Below are 21,251 nucleotides of genomic sequence, written 5' to 3'. Positions count from 1 at the left end.
AGATTCAAGGGCTGTCAGCTAGAACCCCAGTGGACAGCGACTGATGCGCTTCTTTGGGTTACCATTCTCGTCCAGTTCTACCATTTCTGCTAGCTTTTCGGGTGAAATAGGAGGGTGGCCAGGTGGAAGCACGACCTCTCCAGGCGCAGCGTTGGCCTTCCTGTTCGAGTATCTCAGCATGCCATTGAGCACACCAACTGCAAAGCAATAAGAAGTGTTAAATATTAAAGTAGTTTTAACCAAAGCGATCAAAACGCACCTGAAAAGAGGACGGACCCCGTCACCATGGAGGGCGAGAACAGTCGAAGCTCAGACACCGATGTCAAGTTGTCGTCCAGTGCTACCATCGCAATGGACACAGCACCCGACACCACCAGAGTGCAAATACCAGCCGTAGCCATCGACTTCAGGGTGGCAAATTGAAGAATTAGCCTCTATCCAAGCAACAAGCACTGAGAGGAATGTCATACCAGGGACGCGTCTCCTGCTACGATGGAAGCAATAGACGAACTTGGCGGCGACGGCTTCACCGGAGGTTCACCAACACCATTAGCAGCAGTTGTCAGCTGCGCCACCGCCCGTTGCTTCATCGTCGCTGCGCTAGTGTTTAGATCGACGCCCATGTCTTTCGCTTGCGTTTGCTGTCTGCTTTTGCTGAACTCAAAGTTGTCACGCACACGCAAGCTGTTTGATAGTTTTAATCCTATTTAAGAGAATACCTCGGTCCGACCTACAAGTGATCATTACTGCAACTTCAATTGCTTCATCAGAGCTGCAATGTCCCTCTCTACTTCCTCGTCCTCTGTCGTTTTCACTGAAACCCCCTTGGCTTTTATCACCCAGTTCGCGGCTTCCTCGGTTCGCTTCATTTTAAAGTAGGTCTAATCACCAAAGACGTCAGAAAATTTGTCCAAAACTGGTTAAAAACTCCAAAAACCAAATACCTGTGCGAGGAAAAACACATTCTTCTTCCAGAACCCGGGACTAATGTTTTCTGTAAAAACAAAATGCACCAATAGCATTTGTGATAGCTGAGCCAGAACACGCATGCCAACGATTTGTGTTACCTGCTGCGTGGAAGTGCTCCACAGCTTCCTCATACGTAGCAGAAGGTGGAGCGCCGAAGAGTGCAGCTGCAGCGCGTTTTTCGATCCAAGTCATGTCGGCAAAAGCCAAACACCATTGTCCAAGGATGTTGCGAGACGTGGCGTCAGTCGGGTCCAGCTCGATGGCCCGTTGAATGTGATCCTAAAGAGCGCAACACATTGCAACATTAAGGAGAGAGACTTTGACAATGAACGACAGTAGCTCGCTTACTCGGATGACGTATGCTCCTGCGATTTTCTCCTTTAGATCACGAAAGTTCCCCACCGTGCTGTATTTTATGCACAAGTCAGCGAAGTGTGAGCACACGTGTCATTGCTAGCACATGGGTACCTACCTACCTGGTCATGATGGCCATCCACTTATTGGAAGCAGCCGAGTCGCTATTCAGAGCAAACGCCTTCTCTGCATGGGCCAATCCTTCAAAAGCTAATGCCTTCTTTTCGTCAAGTTTACTCTTCTCTTCAACGAGGTAATTGCAAGCACGAGCTACGCGCCACAACTAGATGTACAGTACACAATTACAGTCAGCGGTACCCCTCAGAACGATGTAAATTGTACTGGGACACCCACCATTTCAGCGCTGGGAGGGTACTTTGGCAACTCTGCTTTTAAATACTGCCGCGTCTGAGTATGCTGTCCTTGCTCAAATAATTCATCGGCGCGCTTGATAACTGCCGCGACATCCCCAGGCACATTTTCCTTTTCTTCATCTTCACCGTTTGCTCGGCTTGTCGTAGCGGCGGAATGTACAGCTTTGCCACATTCCTGTCAGTCTATGCAAATTATTGGTTCTGTAGCACGCTAGATGGAAAAACGTACCATCATGCTGTCGGATAAGCTCGAAGTCGCTCGCATCGTGCGGGAACACGGCTTTCTCCTCGAGAACAGGAATATCATGCTCAGTTCTCGATGAGTGCGTGAAAATTTCCATACTAGCAGCTACAATTTACAACAAGATAACATGTTATCGCAATGGTATCTGCCAATTAGACCACCGTGAATTTTACCTGTAAAGATACCGACAGCGATCCACATAAGCGGCTGAAACATTGGCAGCTCCATGAAGGAAACGCCATTGTCCTCGCTGTCCCACGTGATCACCAGTGACACAACAGTCACTAGTATCATCAGCATAAGTCCGCACATGGCCAGTAGCTGCAGCAACATAAAGCGCAGCCATCCGTCAATAATACTGCAGACTTTAAGTGATGCTATTCTCTTTGTGCTACTCTCACCATATTTCTTCCCTGGTCTATTGACTGCAATTGCTGTTCGCCCCGCTGCACTTCCTCAACGTCGTCTTCCGCTTCCGACAGCCACTCGTAATCCACATCTTCGCTATCTTGCGTCCCCACGAGCATCTGTGTCGCGCTATCTCCGTGATTGCGCACTCCTCTCGTCGCATACTTGTAGACAACAACTGCCGCTGTTGCCGTGCCGGCCACTGCCATCAACGGCCAAAACCAGCGATAGTTTGGCGTCATGCGCACTTCAATTGGAAGATGATGCCTCCCAAAAGTCGGGTTTAAAAAAACTGGTACAAACCCAAATCATTTGAAAAATATTTGACATTGAAAAAAAGTCGAAAATGGGTACTACGCGCGGCCTAGAACGCGGTGGGGACAAGCCCAAGAAACACAAAGACCGCGGCGTCAAGTTCAATGAGAGACACACGAACAAGTACGGTCTGTCAGTGTGCAGTCGCAACGCCAAGACGAACGCGGTGGAGTCTGTTATGTGCAAATTTTGCGTGGCTTTCGGGAAGGAGTCTTCGGCTAACGCGACCCGCAAGCGGCGTGCGACGGCCAACATCAAGTACTTTCGACAGCCATTCCGCGCAGATCATTATTTGTCACACCTGGAGATTAATCACAAGCATAAATGGGCCGAGTACGAGCAGTCGTCGAACCCTGAGAAAGCAAAGTTCTTTGCGGCCCATATCGAGGAGGCCACCATCAACTCGCTGGCGATGGCGCAGCAGCAACTCTTCAAAGAACAAACTGACAGTGTCAGCAGCGCGGGGGAAGTGGTGGGTACAGATACGCCTGTTGTCCAGCGTGTCGGTCCTGTGCGCCTTCCAGCTTCGGTGATCGAGAAGCGCCTGGTTGAAGAGATTGTCGGGGATATGTTTTTCAATGCAAGCGAAGAGGAGGAAGTCTCGAAAGACCAGGCTTTCAGCGTTTTCCACTGCAAGGAAGCGGGCATGTACGAAATCGTCATCAAGAATCAGCGTCTGTACGACCTTGCCATCAAGTTTGTGGCCTGCGGTGCGTCGTTCCGACTGGCATCACGCATGGTGCAGTGCACAAAAGAAGAGACAAAAATGACCTTTTATGGTGGCTGCTCGGACAACCGAGTGGCGGGTTATGTGCGTGCTGTGATTGCCAGCAACCTGCAAAAGATTGCGCTTATGATGCGCTCCTCGTGGGCGTACGCGATTGCCACCGATGCAACCGCTCATCAAGGCACTTCGTACTTGGACATCCGCGTACGGTTGTGGCAGAATAGATCGCTGCATGACTTTCATCTCCTGACTGTGCCTGCATTGAACCAGCACCCCGCCCCGTCAATTATGAAGACGCTAGAAAAGTTCTTGGACGTTATGGATGACAAATGGCGAGGTAAACTACTTGGCACAACTACGAACGGCGGTGCCAACACAGGACGCAACACGGGGGTGACAGGTAGCCAACAGGGTCTTTCAGCGCGTCTCAGCACTGCTGTGAACAAACCTGGTTTCTACCTTATCTGGTGTGGTGTGCACCAGTTGGAGCTGGTAGTGAAGAACTGCGTCACCACATTTTGTCGGAAAGCTTTTTACGATGAACTGGTGTCGATACTAGCTGCTTTACGTCAGGACCAACAGAGGTATCATCAAGAGGGATCGCTCTCTCTTTTTGAGAATGATAGTATCCCTGATGTCACCACTGCGTTCTCGTCTACTCGCGGTTTCTCCGAGAAGTTGATGCAGGCGCTTAAGTGGCTAACGGAGCATCGTCAAGCAATTATGGAGCTCCGTCAAACAGCGTCCGCAGTCTCTGTTCCGTCCGCTTCGTGGTGGGTTTGTGTAGCCGTTGCTCACCGAGTGATGGCTGAGATTGTGTACTTTATGAACAAGTTGCTGAGTTTGGAGAGCGGTCCGAACAAAGTGAGGGGCCAAGTGCAGGAGCTGTGTAAACTCGCTCTCATTATGGCAGATGTGGTTGGAGCTCGACGAGACTTGTGGGAGTCACCAGATCGTGAAGAAGCTTGCGTCGCAGGGTCGTTCCAATTGTCTTTCCAGAATGCCCAGCAGTTTATTCAGAACGAGGGTGGTCCACTGGCAATTGAGGTGTTCGACACGCTTGGTGGGGTGGAACGGCTACATGTCGCCAAGTCTGTGGCGCATTTCGCTGTGAATTTGATTGCAGGTGTTGCCACAATTGCTCAGGAAGGGCGCCACTACTGCACTGAAGACGTTGGTGTACATGTGAATCCGCCTATTGCAATGCCTATCCAGGTTTGTGAAATGGGTCAGGAAGCTTTTTTAAAGATTCTGAGCGAACAAGAGCCACGTTTGCGTGAGACCTACTCGGACGAAGACATAATGACGATCCAAAGCGAGTACGAAGAGTTCGTGCTGGCTGTGCACCGTGAGCCGATTCTCATCGGAGTGTTGAAGAAACATGACCGTCATACCGACGTATCCTTCGCCTGGTCCTGCGTTAACGGCAGATTCCGCAAGCTGCAGGAGTTCATGGGGGGCTTCGCCACGGTGGTTCCGGACCTGTCTGCAGGTACTTTGGCAGCAGATCTAAGTCGATTGAACTGGGAGAAGCCGGACTACCGCCAGACGAAGGTCGACTTTGCTCTTGAAGGCATCTTGCATGCCAAACAGAAGATAAAGGTGGAGCTGGTGGAAATTCACTGCATGAAATCGACCACATCTTCTTTCAGTGGCGATGGGAGTGTTATGGGTAGCACTCCGGTTACTCCGGACGTGGTGGATCTCGCTCAAGCACACGCGCCTGGTGGTGGCTCTTTGACGGCAGCATCTCTGAATGCCGGTATGGTTAAAATGCCTCTTCCTAACGCGACGATGGCGATGCCTCTGAACATGCAGCCCAGCATGACCACGCAGGATATTGCCAACCTCTCTGGTGTTCCGATGGTAGAGGCCAAGACCGGCACTAGCAGTTCAGGCGGTGGTGGCAACATTGTTCCCGAACATGGCTACATGTTTTTGTGACCCAAATCGGAAGTGTACATAAAGTGGGAATAATTACTAATGCCAATTTGGTCTTCTACTTTTGCCAAGTCACCGGCTTCCTGGCAACTCTGCTGTACCATGAGAGCAGCACAACTTCTTCTGTCGATATTAGTGCAACTATGTTTGTACCCCACCTGGCTTGTGCTGGCCAAGGAAGTCTTCACAGGCAAAGCCACGACGTACGGCCTCGAATCAGCCCTCGGAGGGAGTTGTAGCGCGCGTATGGCACCGTACGGCCTCAATTCCTCGCTTTTCGTGGCGATGAACTATGATCAGTATTACGAGTCGTCCAGCTGCAGTCGCTGCTTGTCCATCACAGGCGAAAGCGGCACAGTCACGGCCTTTGTGGCAGACCTGTGCTACGAATGCGGCCACGGCAATCTCGATCTGAACACAGCGTTGTGGTACACCGTGGTAGGAGGAGACCCGCGCATCTCCGAGATCTCGTGGCATTTTACGCCTTGCCCGGACGAACAAGAGACTTTCTGCTGGAAGGAAGGCAGCAACCCACAGTGGTTCGCATTGCAGGTGCCAAACTCGCGCGACGGCATCAAATTGATGGAAATTAATGGCGTGGAAGGCGAAGTTATCGGAGTAACTTCCTTTTACCAAGTTTCACCATCTGAAGCCATTGACATGGAGAATGTCAACGTGAAAATCACGTCTAACCAGGGAATCACGTCCAAAGCAACGCTAAAATCCTCCGACTTCAGTGACTGCCCCATGACAGATGACTCCACGAGCTCGAAAGCCGGAACCAGTGGTGGCGCCACCACGACGGTGATTACCGACATTACAGGTGCAACTGCACACTACACGGCTTGGCAAGCTTATAAGCGACGAAGAATGAAGTTTTACTAGAACCCTGAAGTGCATATTAAGATTAAATGGTGTGTTGACATTGCATCTGTCGCTTTGGCACTTTACGAATGTATTTATTGTGTTTCTGAGTGAACGCATTTGCAGTCAAATGTTTTTTTTTGCTCGGATAGTTGCAAGCTAGCCCTGTTGATGTGCATTGGTGTTCATTCTGCCCGTGAATGTGAAAGGCACCTTGGCAAAGTTCTGCATGTTTTTCTTCCAGTTCTCCGTCATGTCGCTCATCTTGCCCTCCATTTCCGCGATCTTACCCGTGGGCTTGCGCTGCATCCCCAATGTGTCGAGATACGCCGCCAGCTCACTCTTCTTGAGCCCTTTCACAGCCATAATATTCTGAAAATCCTCCGCAGAACCCTCAGGCCACATGATCTTGAAGCTCTCGACGAGCATTTCGTTCGGAGTGCCAATTAGCTTCAGCACGTTTTCCACCGTCGCCATCTCGTTCGAGACGAACTTGGTATAACGCGACGGGATCGTCGCTGTGCTCGTTGAGGTGGAAGAGGATTGGAAGCCGTCGTTGTTCAGCACTGGCAGTTGAAGGAACAACGTCTTGAGAGCGTACACGTCAAGAAGAAGTTGCTGCGTTGCTACCTGGTTCATCCTTCGGCACTTGTACACGGCCTGCAAGATCTTGGGCACGAAGGACGCCGCGAACTTATCGCAAAAGTTGGTAAAGTACAGTCCAGACAGCATTTGGCGCAACACCGGCACAAACGTCTGCAGCTTCTCGCCCATTTGCGTAACGTACAAACTCTCGTCGCCCACGGCTTCCCATGTCTGCCAGTTGGCCTTGTGGAGTGCGTTCAAATCGTCATCCAGCGACGTCTCCAATCCAGCAACGATACACTTCATGGCTGCGGCGCCCACGTCGTGGAACGTATCGATCTCTTGTGATAACTCAATGGCTTCACTATATGCCTTGTCAATCTTCGCTCGAATTACTTCCTCCAGAGATGGCAGCGTCTCAGCGCAGTACTCGGCCGTATTGATTACGAAACATAGTTCCTCTTCCTGTTTATCGCTCAATTTGACCTTGTTGCTCGCACCACTGCTTGAAGAATCCAGACCGCCTGATGGCCCAGTCGAGGCAGCAGGGAGTTTCGCGAGAAGTCGTTGCGAGTAGAGCTGAAAGCAGTGTTTGAACTCGTTCTGGAGGTCAAAGAACGTCTGGCCGTTTGTCAGGGCCGTACATCGTTTAATTGAATTGCGAATGTAGGCAAACATGTTCACGGAGCTCGAGAACACTGGCAGCTGGCCGTTCCGATCCACCAACTCGGCGCTCATCACCTCGTTGATCATCTGCTCCATGTTCTTACGCTCCAGTGCTACATACGCCGTCATGAACGGGTCGAATGAGCGAGATATCATTCCCCGAATAGTCGGCAAGCCCTGGTTATTGTCGCCCGTGAGCTCACCGTTCTTCTCCATTTCTTCTTCTAGCGCCTTACGCTCCGCCTCACGCTTCTTACGACGATGTTTTCTCTTGATTCCTTCAGCGAAATGTGGGTCAATGGCATCGCCGTTCTCGTCCAGTTCCACTTCCTGAAGCTCTTCTCCATCGGCCATCCCTTCGAAGCGCTGTGCTGCGTCACGTTCAAACATGAGCGTTCGTTGTAGAGACTTCAGCAGCAAAGTCACGTCCATCTCGTCTGGAGTGTGCGCTCCTATTTGTGCAAGTAAATGGGTCCGCGTTCGTTCACAGAACTGAATGCACATCCGTCGAGCCATTCGCCAATGCTTTGGGAAAATAGCGTTCAAGCGATCGTCGATGGCAGCAAGGAGATTGTAGAACCACTTGTATCTCGTTTCGGCCTGGTGCAACCTAGCGCACTCTCCCCCGTCCCCGTAAAGTCTCTCGTAGGACATCAACTGTTCGTCACAAAATAAATGGACCAGTTTCTCTCTGGTTGCTTTGCCCAAGGCATCGACAGCTGCACGCGCAGCCGAGAGGTTGGCAAAGACAGCTTGTCGTTCTTCTTCGGATGGAAAATTGTCCTCCAACGACTCCATGGGGCCAATAGACCGAAAGTCGGCAAAGATCTGTCCGCCAAGTTCTTCCTGCAATGTGCGCACAGGTGAAGAGTTAGTTGACAGCTTTGAGCAAAGATGCGGCCTCGCGATAATTACGTTGCGAGGACATAAACTCTAGCTGATCAACGGCAATAACCAGCATGTGCAGCCGCTTAAGCGCCGTGAGCGTGGTCTGCAGATGGCGCTTAGCATAGTCGAGCTGCTTGATGTCGCGACAGATCTCCTGCACCATGACCTCGATCTGCTCTGCCTTCCCTCGGATATCGTGGATCTTGTGGAAAAGCTGCTGACTCGCCGTTTTCGCTTCCTTCAGACCAACAAGCGCCTGATGTGCCGCTAAACTCTGGTCTTGTGACGCCTGAGACAGCGAGTCGTCGAGCTCCTTCATACGCCCGCGGAGACGGCTCACAAAGTCACCAATGTCCCCCAGACTCTGCTCGTCCGGAAAGTTTCGGTTGATGAACTCGCGCGCATCGAACTCAGGTCGGTCCAGCAGGTCCTCCGAGGGCAAAACCTGTACATGAGACGTTGGTGAGACCTGGCAGTCAACTTGATACAGGACTGCAACACGAGGAAGATACTTTGGCTAGCGTGTCCTCCACGTTCTGAGGGAGTTTTAATGCACGTCCATCGCCGTCGCTGTACTCGCTGGCCCTGGGCCACGACGCAGTAATCGATCCATTTTCGACTCTTTTGAAGCTCGAGGATAACATATGATGGGATATTAGGACTTTCGAAATATTGCTTACCAAGATTTAAATAATATTCGTAAGAAAGAAAGTAGAAAGTAGCAAAAATAAGAGCACCCCGTAAAAATTGATTTCTTACACTTTTGTGATACCGGTAGCTTGGTGGTACAATACTGCACCCCGTTTTCGCGTGGTGGACCATATAGGATTTGCCAATAAATCAGATTTTAGCTAACAGACTTTTGCTCATTTGGATTCGGTATCATAACATCCGAAAGGTCCAATGGCGCGAAAACGGGGTGCAGTACTGTACTAGCATCAGGACTGTCTGAACTGCTGTTTATTTAGTTCGCAGACTTAATTCTGCGCGGGGAAGCTTTCAGCTGATAATCTTCTTTTCTCAGATTCCGTCCTCGACCCCACACTCTTGGTATTAATAGGACCTACCTCGGACAAACCAAGAAGCTTCGTTTCGGTATGCATACGTCAACCTGAGAACAAGGTCTTATCTAGAATGACTTCCTTCCCCTACACCCGTTTCGAGCGAAACCTTTGCTCAATTTTCAAGAAAGAGAAGAGAAAAATGAGCGCATACTGCGACGGGGATTCGTATTGTTCTTCCAGCGCAATATACGACGTGGTCCGGCCAACATCAACAGTCGCAGCAAGTATGACGACTTCAAAAACCGCCGATGAAATCCGCGGCGCCATGGATGCGCTGAAGCTTGAAGTGATTGCAACTACTTCGATCAAGATGACGACGAACTTGATCCGTACGTCGTTTGTGAGGGAGTCTCTATTGCTGCTTTCAATGAGTATGTTGGAGACGGCGAAGGGCTGCGGATTCCACTTCGATTTCTCGCCCTCAACGATGGGCGTATCGTGATTGTCGAACTTCCAACGAAAGTGCATGAAAGCACTGCGGCATCTTTCGATAAAATGTTCAATCGGGCATCAGGCAATGATCTCGAGGTTGCAAGTTGCCGCTCGATGACAGCGAGAATAGCTGGCAACCCGAACAAGGAGGCCGATACGAGTTTTGGCCCAAAGAGAACGACGCTCAACCGAACACCGGCACCGGCACCCCGCACCGCTACCGATTGGGTGACACTGGCTGTGGAGATTGGAAGATCTCAGACGTGGGCGAGTCTGGAAGCAGCTGCTCAATGGTGGTGCAATTACAGTGGAATCCAGTATATTCTCCTGCTGAAAATCAGTCCTCAAGGTGTTCAAATGCGATACGCGCTTTATGACATCGCCGTACTTGGCACTCTACCAGCGCCAACTGCAAGTGGAACGTTTCGACGACGCACCAGATCTCAACCAGCTGTCAATGTCTCCTTCGACATGCGCAGAATATTATCGATCCCCCCGAATGCAGCTCTTCCACCTGGCGTGAACCCAGAAGCTCGTGTCGATCTGCGCATCGTCATGAATCTTGTCATCGACAGTCTTGATTAAAAAAAGCACTGCCATGGATTCATGCGGTTCTGCTGCAGTCTGAAACTCTGCTTTGTGAAACTACCATGTATTCATGATCTGACCAGACTCCACTAGGGACCTTCGATACGTAATGCTATGTAGTACAATGTTCTTATTAGTTTCTGCAAGTTTCAATGACTAAAATATTAGCTGCAACGGTTTTGTAATAGAAATATTAATTATTATCTGAGTGTGAGGTAGCTGACTAAGCTAGCAAATAGTAGTACATGTACAACAGAAGCTGGCCGTAAGAACAACGCTGTGATAATAAACGCTGTCACTTGATCCGTAAAAAAAGATAGCTTTAGATGAGCCCATATGTGTAACTGCTGTAAGCCATTGTTTTCTAAGAGTTGTTTAGACAGCAAGATCCCGATACTATTTAACTGGCGGACGTGTCACCGACAGGGGCGTAGGACAAGATTTTAAATGGAGCGGAAATACAACAACAAAATCACGAGAGGTGTTAAATATAGTTGATTAAGTAGACCCCATAAAGAAACGTTAATAAACTTGGAGACTTTAATAAATCATGAATAACCATCATGCCATGATCGTTAAGCTATCACATAAAAAACACGACCGTCAACACCAACAACAGCAAGGCGTCTTGCGACACATTATTGAAACGCTTTCATCAAAACTGACACGGAATCGAGTGTCTAATGACTAATTCTGAGTCAGCACAAACTGAACGCTGCATGCATAAAAACATTACAATTCGAATATTTTCGAGCTTTCATTGAGTTTTGTGTGAGAAGTGAGCAGTTTTTAGCCGCTTACAAGCTCAAATAGGCAGTACAAGCGGGTAAGAACTTCTTACTAAGAAGTGCAACCTGGACACACCATTACTATCATGTGAGCTCAGAATTGGTCCGTGATATCGACTAAAGTAAACATATTGTGAAGCGTTTGTATAAATGTTATTTGAGGTGCAGGTGGAAGGTGAATGATAGCTAACAATAATATTAATAAAAAATTGCATCATGAATATTGATGCAAGATCATTAGAGCAATTTCTTTAATCGGGCAATATGATGCTAACCCAGATTAATATAATTAAAAAAAAGGATTTAGGCACAAAGGGGTTCAGCAGGGTTTAGGCCAAAGCTAATGTAGCGGCGGCGCTTGGCTAGTAATAACTAATGCAATTTGGTCTGCTACTTTTGCCAAGCGACCGACTTCCTGGCAACGCTGCTGTACTATGCGAGCAGCACAACTTCTTCTGTCGATATTGGTGCAACTATGTTTGTACCCCACCTGGCCTGTGCTGGCCAAGGAAGTCTTTACAGGCAAAGCCACGGCGTACAGCCTCGAACCAGCCCTCGGAGGGACTGAAGCGCGCGTATGGCACCGTACGGCCTCAATTCCTCGTTTTTCGTGGCGATGAACTGTGATCAGTATTACGAGTCGTCCAGGTGCAATCGCTGCTTGTCCATCATAGGCGAAAGCGTCACAGTCGCGGCCTTTGTGGCAGACTTGTGCTACGAATGCGACCACGGCAATCTCGATCTGAACACAGCGTTGTGGTACACTGTGGTGTTGGAATTCCCACGTACAAATGTAGCTAGGACGTCTCCACAACAATACGTCTACTAGGATAGTAAACGATCGTTCGAACGGACCTGAAGACCCAGTTCTGCCCTTGCACCGGGACAAACTGGACCTTGTAAACTACTTATATAGGCCAACCAGTAAAAATAAGAACACACTTCTAGCACGAGCAAAGCTAGCCGGTGTTTTAAATCCTCGTGGTCTCAACAGCGGAAGGGTACCAGGCACGAATAAGCATTTTACGAGGTCACCGACTGTTTAACACTCGGTTGGAAGAATAAAAGGGGTGCAATTCAAGCACTCCCAGTCGGGCAAATAGGCAACAATAAGCCGTCATGTAAAACCTCCCGATAGTATTCGGCCAATACACAAAATCTCTTGGTCTTGCCGGATGAACCCTCGCTACAGAGCTTCGAGTTCACCGACAGGCATAAGACACTCAAACAAGCTTGACCTGACGCTTACCTTGAAGCCGGACGGCGCTCTGTGTGCTTGAGTGGAAATTCTGTTCTGTATTTAAGCTTACCCTTCCGGGTCTATTCCTAATAAGAAGTACTAATCAAGTTTACAAATATCAAGTGAACAATGATCCGTTATGGATCTTCTTGCATGCCAAGCGTCGTCTGCACCGTCGCATGAGTATCTTTAACGGTCCGCGCCCTGTCCCAGACGGTGAACGTGCTTCCAAAGGGTCGCTAAATCTTCCGCGAACTCATCCCAACCGCCACCGAGGGTTCGTATCGTAGATGGTCCGCTGAATGCGAATCAATTGTTAATAATCAGGACAGACTGGATTCAGTGACATATGAGCCGTATCCAATATCCGTCGAGCGTTCGGTAGTGACGCCGTCGAGTCCCTTGCACCTTGGCGTCACCGTACATCACATGACCGAGGGTTCGTCGCTTGAACATCTTGGGCGGTGTCACGTAATTTGTCGACGGGTGATAATCCGCAACTACGGAAAAATCACTATACCACAACTGCCCCTGTCGCAATGGAAGCCACGATACTGGTGCCCGTTGTGACATTTTCTCATTCTCCAATTCACCATTCAGTCACCGTATGTCCAAGCGTTTGAATCGAGCCGTGTCCGACGCGTTTCATCGTCTCAATCCTCGCCGACGTCGCGAGCGTGAACAGCTGGAGGTACGTCAGCTCATTCTTCTCTTGAATCATCGGCGCCTTGCTCATCACCATGCATTACTCGTCTTGTTTCTTAGGAGAGCAAGACCGATGTTTCGAACGCCCCTCCGCCTGCTACACTTCCTCCAACAGCAGCGTCATCAGCCGGTCCTCAGGCGCTTCCTGCCCCGGACTCTTCACCCCCTGCGGTAGCTCCTGCAGCACTCCCTGTCGCCGCTGAATCCGCGGAGATGGCTCCTGCTCCTCCTCCGGCACCTGTTGGTGGTACCCCACCACTCATCGAGGATTCGATGCGCGCCATGCTGGCTGAAAGTACGGAGTCATCGGTCGATCACATGATGAACTCGATAATTCCGTACTTGACTGCCATGGCTCGTCTCCAAGTGCAGCTCAGCGTTGTGCATTCTCTTCACGGCGATGTCCACGCTCAACGTCGCCTCGAGACTGCTTTTGGTTTTGATGATGTCCTCGCTGCTGTACAACCTCTTCCTGACGCGCTGTCGGCATTACCTGAACGGGTTGCCGACTTGGAGCGTCAGTTGCAGTTTACTCAGTCCGCGGCTTTTACCGCCGTACGCTCGGTGGCACCCGAAATCATGGCTCGTGAGGACGCGGAGGCGTTCCTCAAGGCTGCCAACGCTGAGATCGAAGCCCTTCACCACAATGTCAAGATTCTCCGCGAGTCGAACGCCAAGAGCGACGCCATGCTCGCCAGTGTTCAAGCCACCATGAAGCGACACGCAGACGACTTGAATCGTCTGCACTGCGAGGTCCAAGCTCGGGACGTTTTCATCACCACGTTGCACAAAAAGCTGGCTCGCGAACGCGAGGTGTACAAGTACTCCATTGAAGCGAAGACCGAGCAGACTCGGAAGCTTCATCTCCTTCTGGTCAAGCTTGCCCAGGGCAAGTATGTTGATAACAACACGCTCAAGGTCCTCGAGAACCAGCAAGACCGTAACACTCGCCTCCTCTGAGTGAATCGCACCCTCCGTGCACACGTGATTCTGGCCGGGATGGATCCCGAGGTACTTCGACTGGCCGTTGATGGTACGTTCCTTATGTTGCTCTTTCCACCGTGTGTTCAGCAACTAACGTCCGTTCACAATCCCTCGTGATAGGTCTGACTGCGGGTGAGCTGGGCATGAACGCCCTGGACTTGGATCAAGAGACGTTGGTCGCTTTGCAGCGCATACAGTCTGCTGTCGCGTCTTCGGACGATCCTCAAGCTCTCCCTGCAGCTTTGGCCAAGGCCGCTCACCAAGTGGCCCATGGGAAGTTTCACAAGCGCCTTCAACCAGGTGGCGAGGATTCAGACGACGAGCCGGACGACTTTGACGAAGCCAAGGCTCCCATCCCGACGGACAAGGCCAGTACTTCGATGGCAGCTGCTGGGCTCGGTGATGCGCCACCTGCCGACACCTCAACTCCCAAGTCAGCTCGTAGGTCGCTATTCGGCCCGAAGGCGTGGAAGAAAGCGGCCCAGAAGAAGCGCAAGAAGACTCGTCCTCGCGCTCCCCCGTCGTCATATGAAGATTCGGCCAAGTCTGTACCGTCGTCTCCAAGCTCATGGTCGCCACCGCCCTACACCAGCGTCTTCTTCCACTCCCGCCGTGGTCGACCTACAGCGGCGACCAGAGTGACGTGGACATGGTGGATGCTGGTCCAAGCAGTGTCCCATCGGTTCAAGAAACTGCCACACAGTCTTCGGGTAAAGATGTGGACCCTGGAGATCACAACGATGTTCCCGGTCCTCCTGACGCGCCTTCGCCCCCGCCTCAGGGTCCTCCCAATGTGACCAAGCCACCAGCTTCAACGATATCTCCTTCTTTAGCAGACATACGTACCGCTGAAGAAGCTCTGCGTGAGGCCGAACAATTTCGACTCATGTTCGGCTCAAGTGATGAGGGTGAAGAATCGGACCATGCTGTTCCACAAGGCAAATCTGCGTCGTCGTCTGTTGCGACGTCCAAGACAGTTGAAGTCTCGGGAGTGGTTTCGACAGCAGGGCCTGCCCCTGTTGAAGCTGCTCCACCAGCCTCCGTGTCTATAAAGCCGGCTCCGACTGTTCCGACTTCTGCCGTACCCAGCGTGTCTTCGCCCGACCTTTCGATGGCGATTGATGACGATGGAAATGCTGGTGACGATCGTGGAGATGACGTGGATGACAATGAACCTTCGGTGGATGATTCTCCTGATGCTCCCAGTGGTGGCGGCGATGTTCCGTCACCTACCGATCATTCGAGCACACTTGATGACGAAGATATTTAAGATTCCGACGGAAACTGGAGTAATCTTGGCCCAGCTCGTCCTCCGCCTCCACCTCGGCCAAATCCTTCGCCGATGATTACTAATCCAATCATAGTCGGCGGTCCGCCTCCTTCGTCACCGGCAAGTCACCAAGCACCATCATCTTCACCTCCTGTTCCGGTGTCTCCTCGTCCGTCTTCTTGGACTCTCGATGCTGGACCTGGGCGCATGATCACGACCACCTACACTTCGGTGCCGCGTCGTGGAGGTGCACCGTCGGTTGAGCCGTTACCTCACCGGGTGTTGGTAGGTTCTCACCCCACGGTACCGGCTTCGTCCACCTTGTCACCGTGGGCTCTTCCGTAGTTGAACATGGAGTTTACTGACGCAGGTCCCAAGAAGTGTTTCGAGCGACTCTTGAGCTTTACCCTACCTGAACCAGCTGGTGAGGTGACCGTACGTACACCGTTGGAGGGTCTCCAAGCGTACTTTGACTATTCGTATCCTGATCACCCGTACCAGCAACTTCGGCAGCTCTATCCTCTTCAAGTCTGTCTCTTCGACACTGTCGGCTTCGATCCGAGCGTCCCCATCTCAAAGCGTGCTCCGATTGAGACTCGTCTCAAGATGATCTGGGCGAACCTTCGGGATGACGGCGGTAAGCAAAGTGACCTCGGGTTCGCGTTGTGGGAGCGTCTCCACTGGCTTCCGTTGGCTGGTATTGAGTGAGGTCTCGTTTAAGAAGCCAAAAAGGTTGGCCACGCCAAGGAGCGCTTGAAGGAACTGAGAGCTCTGTTGAAGAAGCTCTTTAGTGAGCGCGACCGTCGTGCCGATCGTCTTCGTAACACGTACCGTGAACAGTACATGGCGTGTAGTCATGACTTGGTTTCCTCTGGTACCTCCGGCGCGCCGTTCATTCGTCCTGAGTTGGTTTTGGAGCCGTCGGAGCCATGGTACCCGATCGAGAACTTGCCGTTCGCACCTCGGACTTCCGACTGGATTTCCGAAGTTCCGGCTCTCGAAGCTCGTCAACCCTGGCGTACTGGATGGATGAATGCGCCGCATCAGCACCCGTACAGCACCACGTAATTCCCGTGCCAGTGTAATCCGGAGCTTTTCAATCCTCGTGGTACGCGTTTCGTGAATGTGTACCGAAGCGTGCTCGTTGACCCGTCTCTGGATTCTACTGAGGTTATTCCGAATGCGATTCAGCGACGCCAATTCCGATTTGCGAGTTTCAGCTAGGATGACACGACTGACCTTTGATTCCAGCGCTTCAGTGGCTAACGAATCCGCGGCAGCGTTGTATTCGCGTACAGCGTGAAGATATTTAACTGATCGAAGCTTGGCCGCGAGTTCCTTGTGAGTATTCAACAGCGCTAGCAACGTTTTCTTCCTGCGTGCGATCACCCCTAGGGATTGTTGAATCGCGAGCCTTGAGTCACCAACGATGACTAAATCCTCGGCACCGTGCGCAATAGCAGGCTTGACACCGTTTATCATACCTGTATACTCTGCTTCATTCACCGTGGTGACCGAGAGGCAAGCGTTTGCAGCAATCACTATCTTCCACTCAGGAAAGCTCCACAGCACCCATTAACAACTCCCGTAGCCACCGTACTTCTCTGGCTTCGCTGATCCGTCAAAAGACATGACGAATCCGCTGTAATTACGGGGAAGCCTGGCGTACAGCAACGCGGGGTCCATTCGAATAGTCGGAGAACCCTTGTTTGGAGGTGCCACCGGCGCGAGTGAGTATTCCAGGTCGACGAAGCTCGTGATGCTTGACTGCAGTAGCTGCGCGAAGGCGACATCTTCTCCTTCACGCGCTGCACCTTCAAATGCCACTGCGAAGCAGTACGGCGAGCTGGACCGCGCGTCCGAAGAGAGACTTCGACTTGTGCACCCACTCTAGCGTCAAAAATCGTGTATAGACATGTAGCGTCTTTCCTGCCAGCTGGACGTAACAGATCTTCAACAGCAGAAGTAACGCCAAATCTGACTTCTTGGAAGGATAGTAGTTCATCTCGGTCTCCTTGAGCACACGACCGAGGAACCGTACGGGGTGTAACTTGCCTTCGTGTTCTTGCATTAGCGTAGTGCTCAACGCCCATTCACTCGCAAAGAACATGCCGTGGACCTCCTTCGACCGGTCGAAGTGCCTTAGGATGGGTGAATGTGAAACACTCGTCTTCAATTTTTCGAAGGAACGACGTGCCACAGAAAGACCACCTTCAACGGCAAAGTCTTCATCTTTAAGCTGGTACAGCGCCGCACCGTAGACCGTGAAGTCTTGAATGAAGCGGCTGTAGTAATTAACCGCTTTAAGAAACGACTGCATGCCCTTCTTACTCGTAGGAAGCGAAAGCTCGGTGATGGCCGCAAGCTTCTTTGGATCAGCCCTGATACCTTCTGACGAAATTTTAGGCGACAGAAAGTCCACCTTGGAATGGCAGACGATGCTTTTGGTGAAGCTAATGCTGACCCGACACTGTGTAAATCTTGCCACCAATCGGTCCAGCGTCGCCAGGCAACTGTCGAAATCCTCGCCACCGAAGCAAATATCATCCACAAACGACCGTCGACCAAACACGGGACACGGGTACCAGCGATGATTCGTCTGGCTCCCCGTTCGTAAACATGTCAGCGACGGGGCTGTTGACGAGTTGTAGTACAGGGTCGGTCTCCACCGGTGCTTCGCGGTCTGCCGCGAACTTCGTTTTAAACGAACCCTCGGCGCTTGGCCCACGACGTTCCTTGGCTTGTTCTTCAGATAAACGCATCTTTTCCGAGTATTCAAAACCATCCTTCTTTAGATTGAACGAACCCTCAGAGTGCGCTGTCAATCATACGCTGGGGGATCATCGGTGCGTTCTTTAACCCGAAGGGCATGCGTAACCACTCGAAGTGTCCGAGTGTGCAGACACGCCGACATTTTATGTGCTCGCAAGGTCATCATGACCACCCAGAAGCCGCTTGCTGCATCCAGCGAGCAGAACCATGGTGCAATTCAAGCACTCCCAGTCGGGCAAATAGGCAACAATAAGCCGTCACGTAAAACCTCCCGATAGTAATCGGCCAATACACAAAGTCTCTTGGCCTTGCCGGATGAGCCCTCGCTACAGAGCTTCGAGTTCACCGACAGGCATAAGACACTCAAACAAGCTTGACCTGACGCTTACCTTGAAGCCGGACGGCGCTCTGTGTGCTTGAGTGGAAATTCTGTTCTGTATTTAAGCTTACCCTTCCGGGTCTATTCCTAATAAGAAGTCCTAATCAAGTTTACAAATATCAAGTGAACAATGATCCGTTATGGATCTTCTTGCATGCCAAGCGTCGTCTGCACCGTCGCATGAGTATCTTTAACGGTCCGCGCCCTGTCCCAGAAGGTGAACGTGCTTCCAAAGGGTCGCTAAATCTTCCGCGAACTCATCCCAACCGCCACCGAGGGTTCGTATCGTAGATGGTCCGCTGAATAGGAATCAATTGTTAATAATCAGGACAGCCTGGATTCAGTGACATATGAACCGTATCCAATATCCGTCAAGAGTTCGGTAGTGACGCCGTCGAGTCTCTTGCACCTTGGCGTCACCGTACATCACATGACCGAGGCTTTGTCGCTTGGGCGGTGTCACGTAATTTGTCGACGGATGATAATCCGCAACTACGGAGAAATCACTACACCACAACACCATGGTAGGAGGAGACCCGCGCATCTCCGAGATCTCGTGGCATTTTTGTTGAAAGGAGACGGGTGCATTGCGCGGATCATGCGGACCAGAAGAGGGTGCGTCGGGCAAGTACCACTGCAGATATTTGAATAGTGCCAAAGTGGTGTGGCACTGTGTGCGTTCGGTGAATCTGCAACATAACGTTTTGTGTGGCTCTGAGAGCGACACGTATAGGAACGGACTGACACGGAGGAAACTGCGATTCAATCTCACTTCATCTTTTATCTTCTACTACCTTCTGCTTTCGTCACCGACCCGCGGGTTGAGAGACTGTGTATTTAACAGTATTTGAGCCTAAATGAACGATGCTATGAACAAGATTGCTCATGACGATGCGCCTGGAAACACGCCGTCGTCCGTGCCCAATCGCGAAAAGATTGGAGTGGCGGAAGACCATGAATAGAAGCACACTACCGTTGCCCACGAAAGAGGCGACGGTACGAGCCAATGGCCCAAAGGCGGAGGTGACAACGTATCTGAGCTACCAACGCTCGGTGAATCTGCATGGGGGCTTTGTTGTGTGGCTGTGAGAGCGACACGCATAGGAACGGACTGACACTGAGGAAACTGCGATTCAATCTCACTTCATCTTTTATCTTCTACTACCTTCTGCTTTCCTCACAGACCCGCGGGTTGAGAGACTGTGTATTTAACAGGGGTTGAGCCCAAATGAACGATGCTATGAACAAGACCGCTCATGACGATGCGCCTGGAAACGCGCCGACGTCCGTGCCCAATCGCGAAATGATTGGAGTGGCGGAAGACCATGAATAGAAGCACACTACCGTTGCCCACGAAAGAGGCGACGGTACGAGCCAAGGGCCCGAAGTCGGAGGTGACAGCGTATCTGAGCTACTAACGCTGATACGCGGCCTAGCTGGCCGACTCGACAGACTGAAAGAATCAGAGACCAAGATCGAGAAAAAGCTTGCCGGCGGGAGAGCCCGTGAACACGTTGACGCTCCGATGACACCTCCTATGAACTCGTGCTTGTTCGCATCGAGCCTCGGCCGTGGCGCGCGAATCCACATAGACTCACGGGATGGGCCTACGCAGACACCTGTGACGAACACGCTGCGGAGACCAACAGTACAGCCGCAGTATTTCGCGCAGCAGCAGCCGGGTTACGGCCTGCTCCTGTCACACTTACAACGACTGTATGCAGCGGCACAAGAAGATCCGCCCGCGCAACCTGCACAGCCTGAACAGCCGCAGCACGCACAGCGGCCTCCATGAGAACCGCAAGTACAGCCGGGAGCGGGAAGGTTCCCTGGGCAGCACCAAGCAGTGGTCTGGTATCCAGATGCGTGCCAGAAAAAGCTGGCAATTCGTCATTTTGACGGGAATGAACTGTCCGTCGGTCTCGGGTCGACGCCGTTTTGAACTCCAAGCTGCGCTAGGCCAGTCGGCGTGTGGTTTTGTGCGGTCCGTTGACGTGAAGGTGGCCTGCTTGGACACTATCTTACGGGAACGGCTGAGCGCTACTACAATAAACAAGTGGAGCTCTGGTGGTCTCAACTTCCTACTTTACAATACGTTATGGAACGCATGTTAGAGGCGTTTAAGACCAACATAGCACCGGCTCAGGCCATGAAACTGCTTACAGCGTCGAAGGACGCAAAGAGGACCTGGTCAGAACACAACCTGTACTTTGTAGCGATATCCAAGGTGTATGGCGGAGGAACCGATTACCTGATTTTGAACAACATTGCCTAGTACGCCTCGGTGGAACTGTGGACCGTACTGATGGCCAAGGTGGATGCGACTAGAGCCGATTACTTGCAACAGGCGGAGGAGCTGGCGCATTTCGCGCAGTTGTGGGCACTGGAGCCCACCAGATACAATAATCTTGGCAAGAAGGTGATGAATGCCGTGGGCGAGCGGTGAGGCAAGGAAACGAGACAATGCCACGAATGTGGTGAGGTAGGGCATCTGCGGGCTGTATGCCCGGAACGAGCTGGGAACCTTTAATTCTTCCAACCGAGAGTTGAACACTCGGTGACATCGTAAAAGGCTTACCCGTGCCTGGTACCCTTCCGCTGTTGAGACCACGAGGATTCAAAACACCTGCTAGCTTTGCTCGTGCTAGTAGTGTGCTCTTATTTTTACTGGTTGGCCTATATAAGTAGTTTACA

General features: G+C 51.3%; 5 protein-coding genes across 5 annotated transcripts; 2 read left to right on the top strand and 3 right to left on the bottom strand.

Moving 5' to 3' along the window:
- Positions 1–14: 14 nt before the first annotated feature.
- PITG_16318 (uncharacterized protein) lies at positions 15–641 on the bottom strand (the record flags this gene model as incomplete). The annotated part of the gene is made up of 3 exons (XM_002897335.1): positions 15–197; positions 260–404; positions 471–641. The coding sequence occupies 3 exons, from the start codon at positions 621–623 to the stop codon at positions 19–21; spliced, it is 477 nt and encodes a 158-aa protein (XP_002897381.1).
- Positions 642–743: 102 nt separating this feature from the next.
- On the bottom strand, positions 744–2,591 carry PITG_16317 (regulator of microtubule dynamics protein, putative; the record flags this gene model as incomplete). The annotated part of the gene is made up of 9 exons (XM_002897334.1): positions 744–881; positions 945–994; positions 1,068–1,248; positions 1,327–1,375; positions 1,446–1,606; positions 1,678–1,811; positions 1,927–2,046; positions 2,115–2,262; positions 2,343–2,591. 9 exons carry the CDS (start codon positions 2,589–2,591, stop codon positions 744–746), a joined length of 1,230 nt encoding a protein of 409 aa, XP_002897380.1.
- Positions 2,592–2,695: 104 nt separating this feature from the next.
- Positions 2,696–5,335, top strand: PITG_16316 (uncharacterized protein; the record flags this gene model as incomplete). The annotated part of the gene is made up of 1 exon (XM_002897333.1): positions 2,696–5,335. The coding sequence occupies one exon, from the start codon at positions 2,696–2,698 to the stop codon at positions 5,333–5,335; it is 2,640 nt and encodes an 879-aa protein (XP_002897379.1).
- A 99-nt stretch (positions 5,336–5,434) lies between these two features.
- PITG_16315 (uncharacterized protein) lies at positions 5,435–6,217 on the top strand (the record flags this gene model as incomplete). Its single annotated transcript, XM_002897332.1, has 1 exon — positions 5,435–6,217. The coding sequence occupies one exon, from the start codon at positions 5,435–5,437 to the stop codon at positions 6,215–6,217; it is 783 nt and encodes a 260-aa protein (XP_002897378.1).
- A 138-nt stretch (positions 6,218–6,355) lies between these two features.
- On the bottom strand, positions 6,356–8,979 carry PITG_16314 (vacuolar protein sorting-associated protein 53; the record flags this gene model as incomplete). Its single annotated transcript, XM_002897331.1, has 3 exons — positions 6,356–8,275; positions 8,328–8,780; positions 8,848–8,979. 3 exons carry the CDS (start codon positions 8,977–8,979, stop codon positions 6,356–6,358), a joined length of 2,505 nt encoding a protein of 834 aa, XP_002897377.1.
- Between the last annotated feature and the right edge of the window lie 12,272 nt (positions 8,980–21,251).

The sequence above is a fragment of the Phytophthora infestans genome, genomic scaffold, assembly GCF_000142945.1.
Source record: "Phytophthora infestans T30-4 supercont1.45 genomic scaffold, whole genome shotgun sequence".
Classification (NCBI taxonomy): Eukaryota; Oomycota; class Peronosporomycetes; order Peronosporales; family Peronosporaceae; genus Phytophthora; species Phytophthora infestans.
This window is presented reverse-complemented; position numbering and strand designations above follow the sequence as displayed.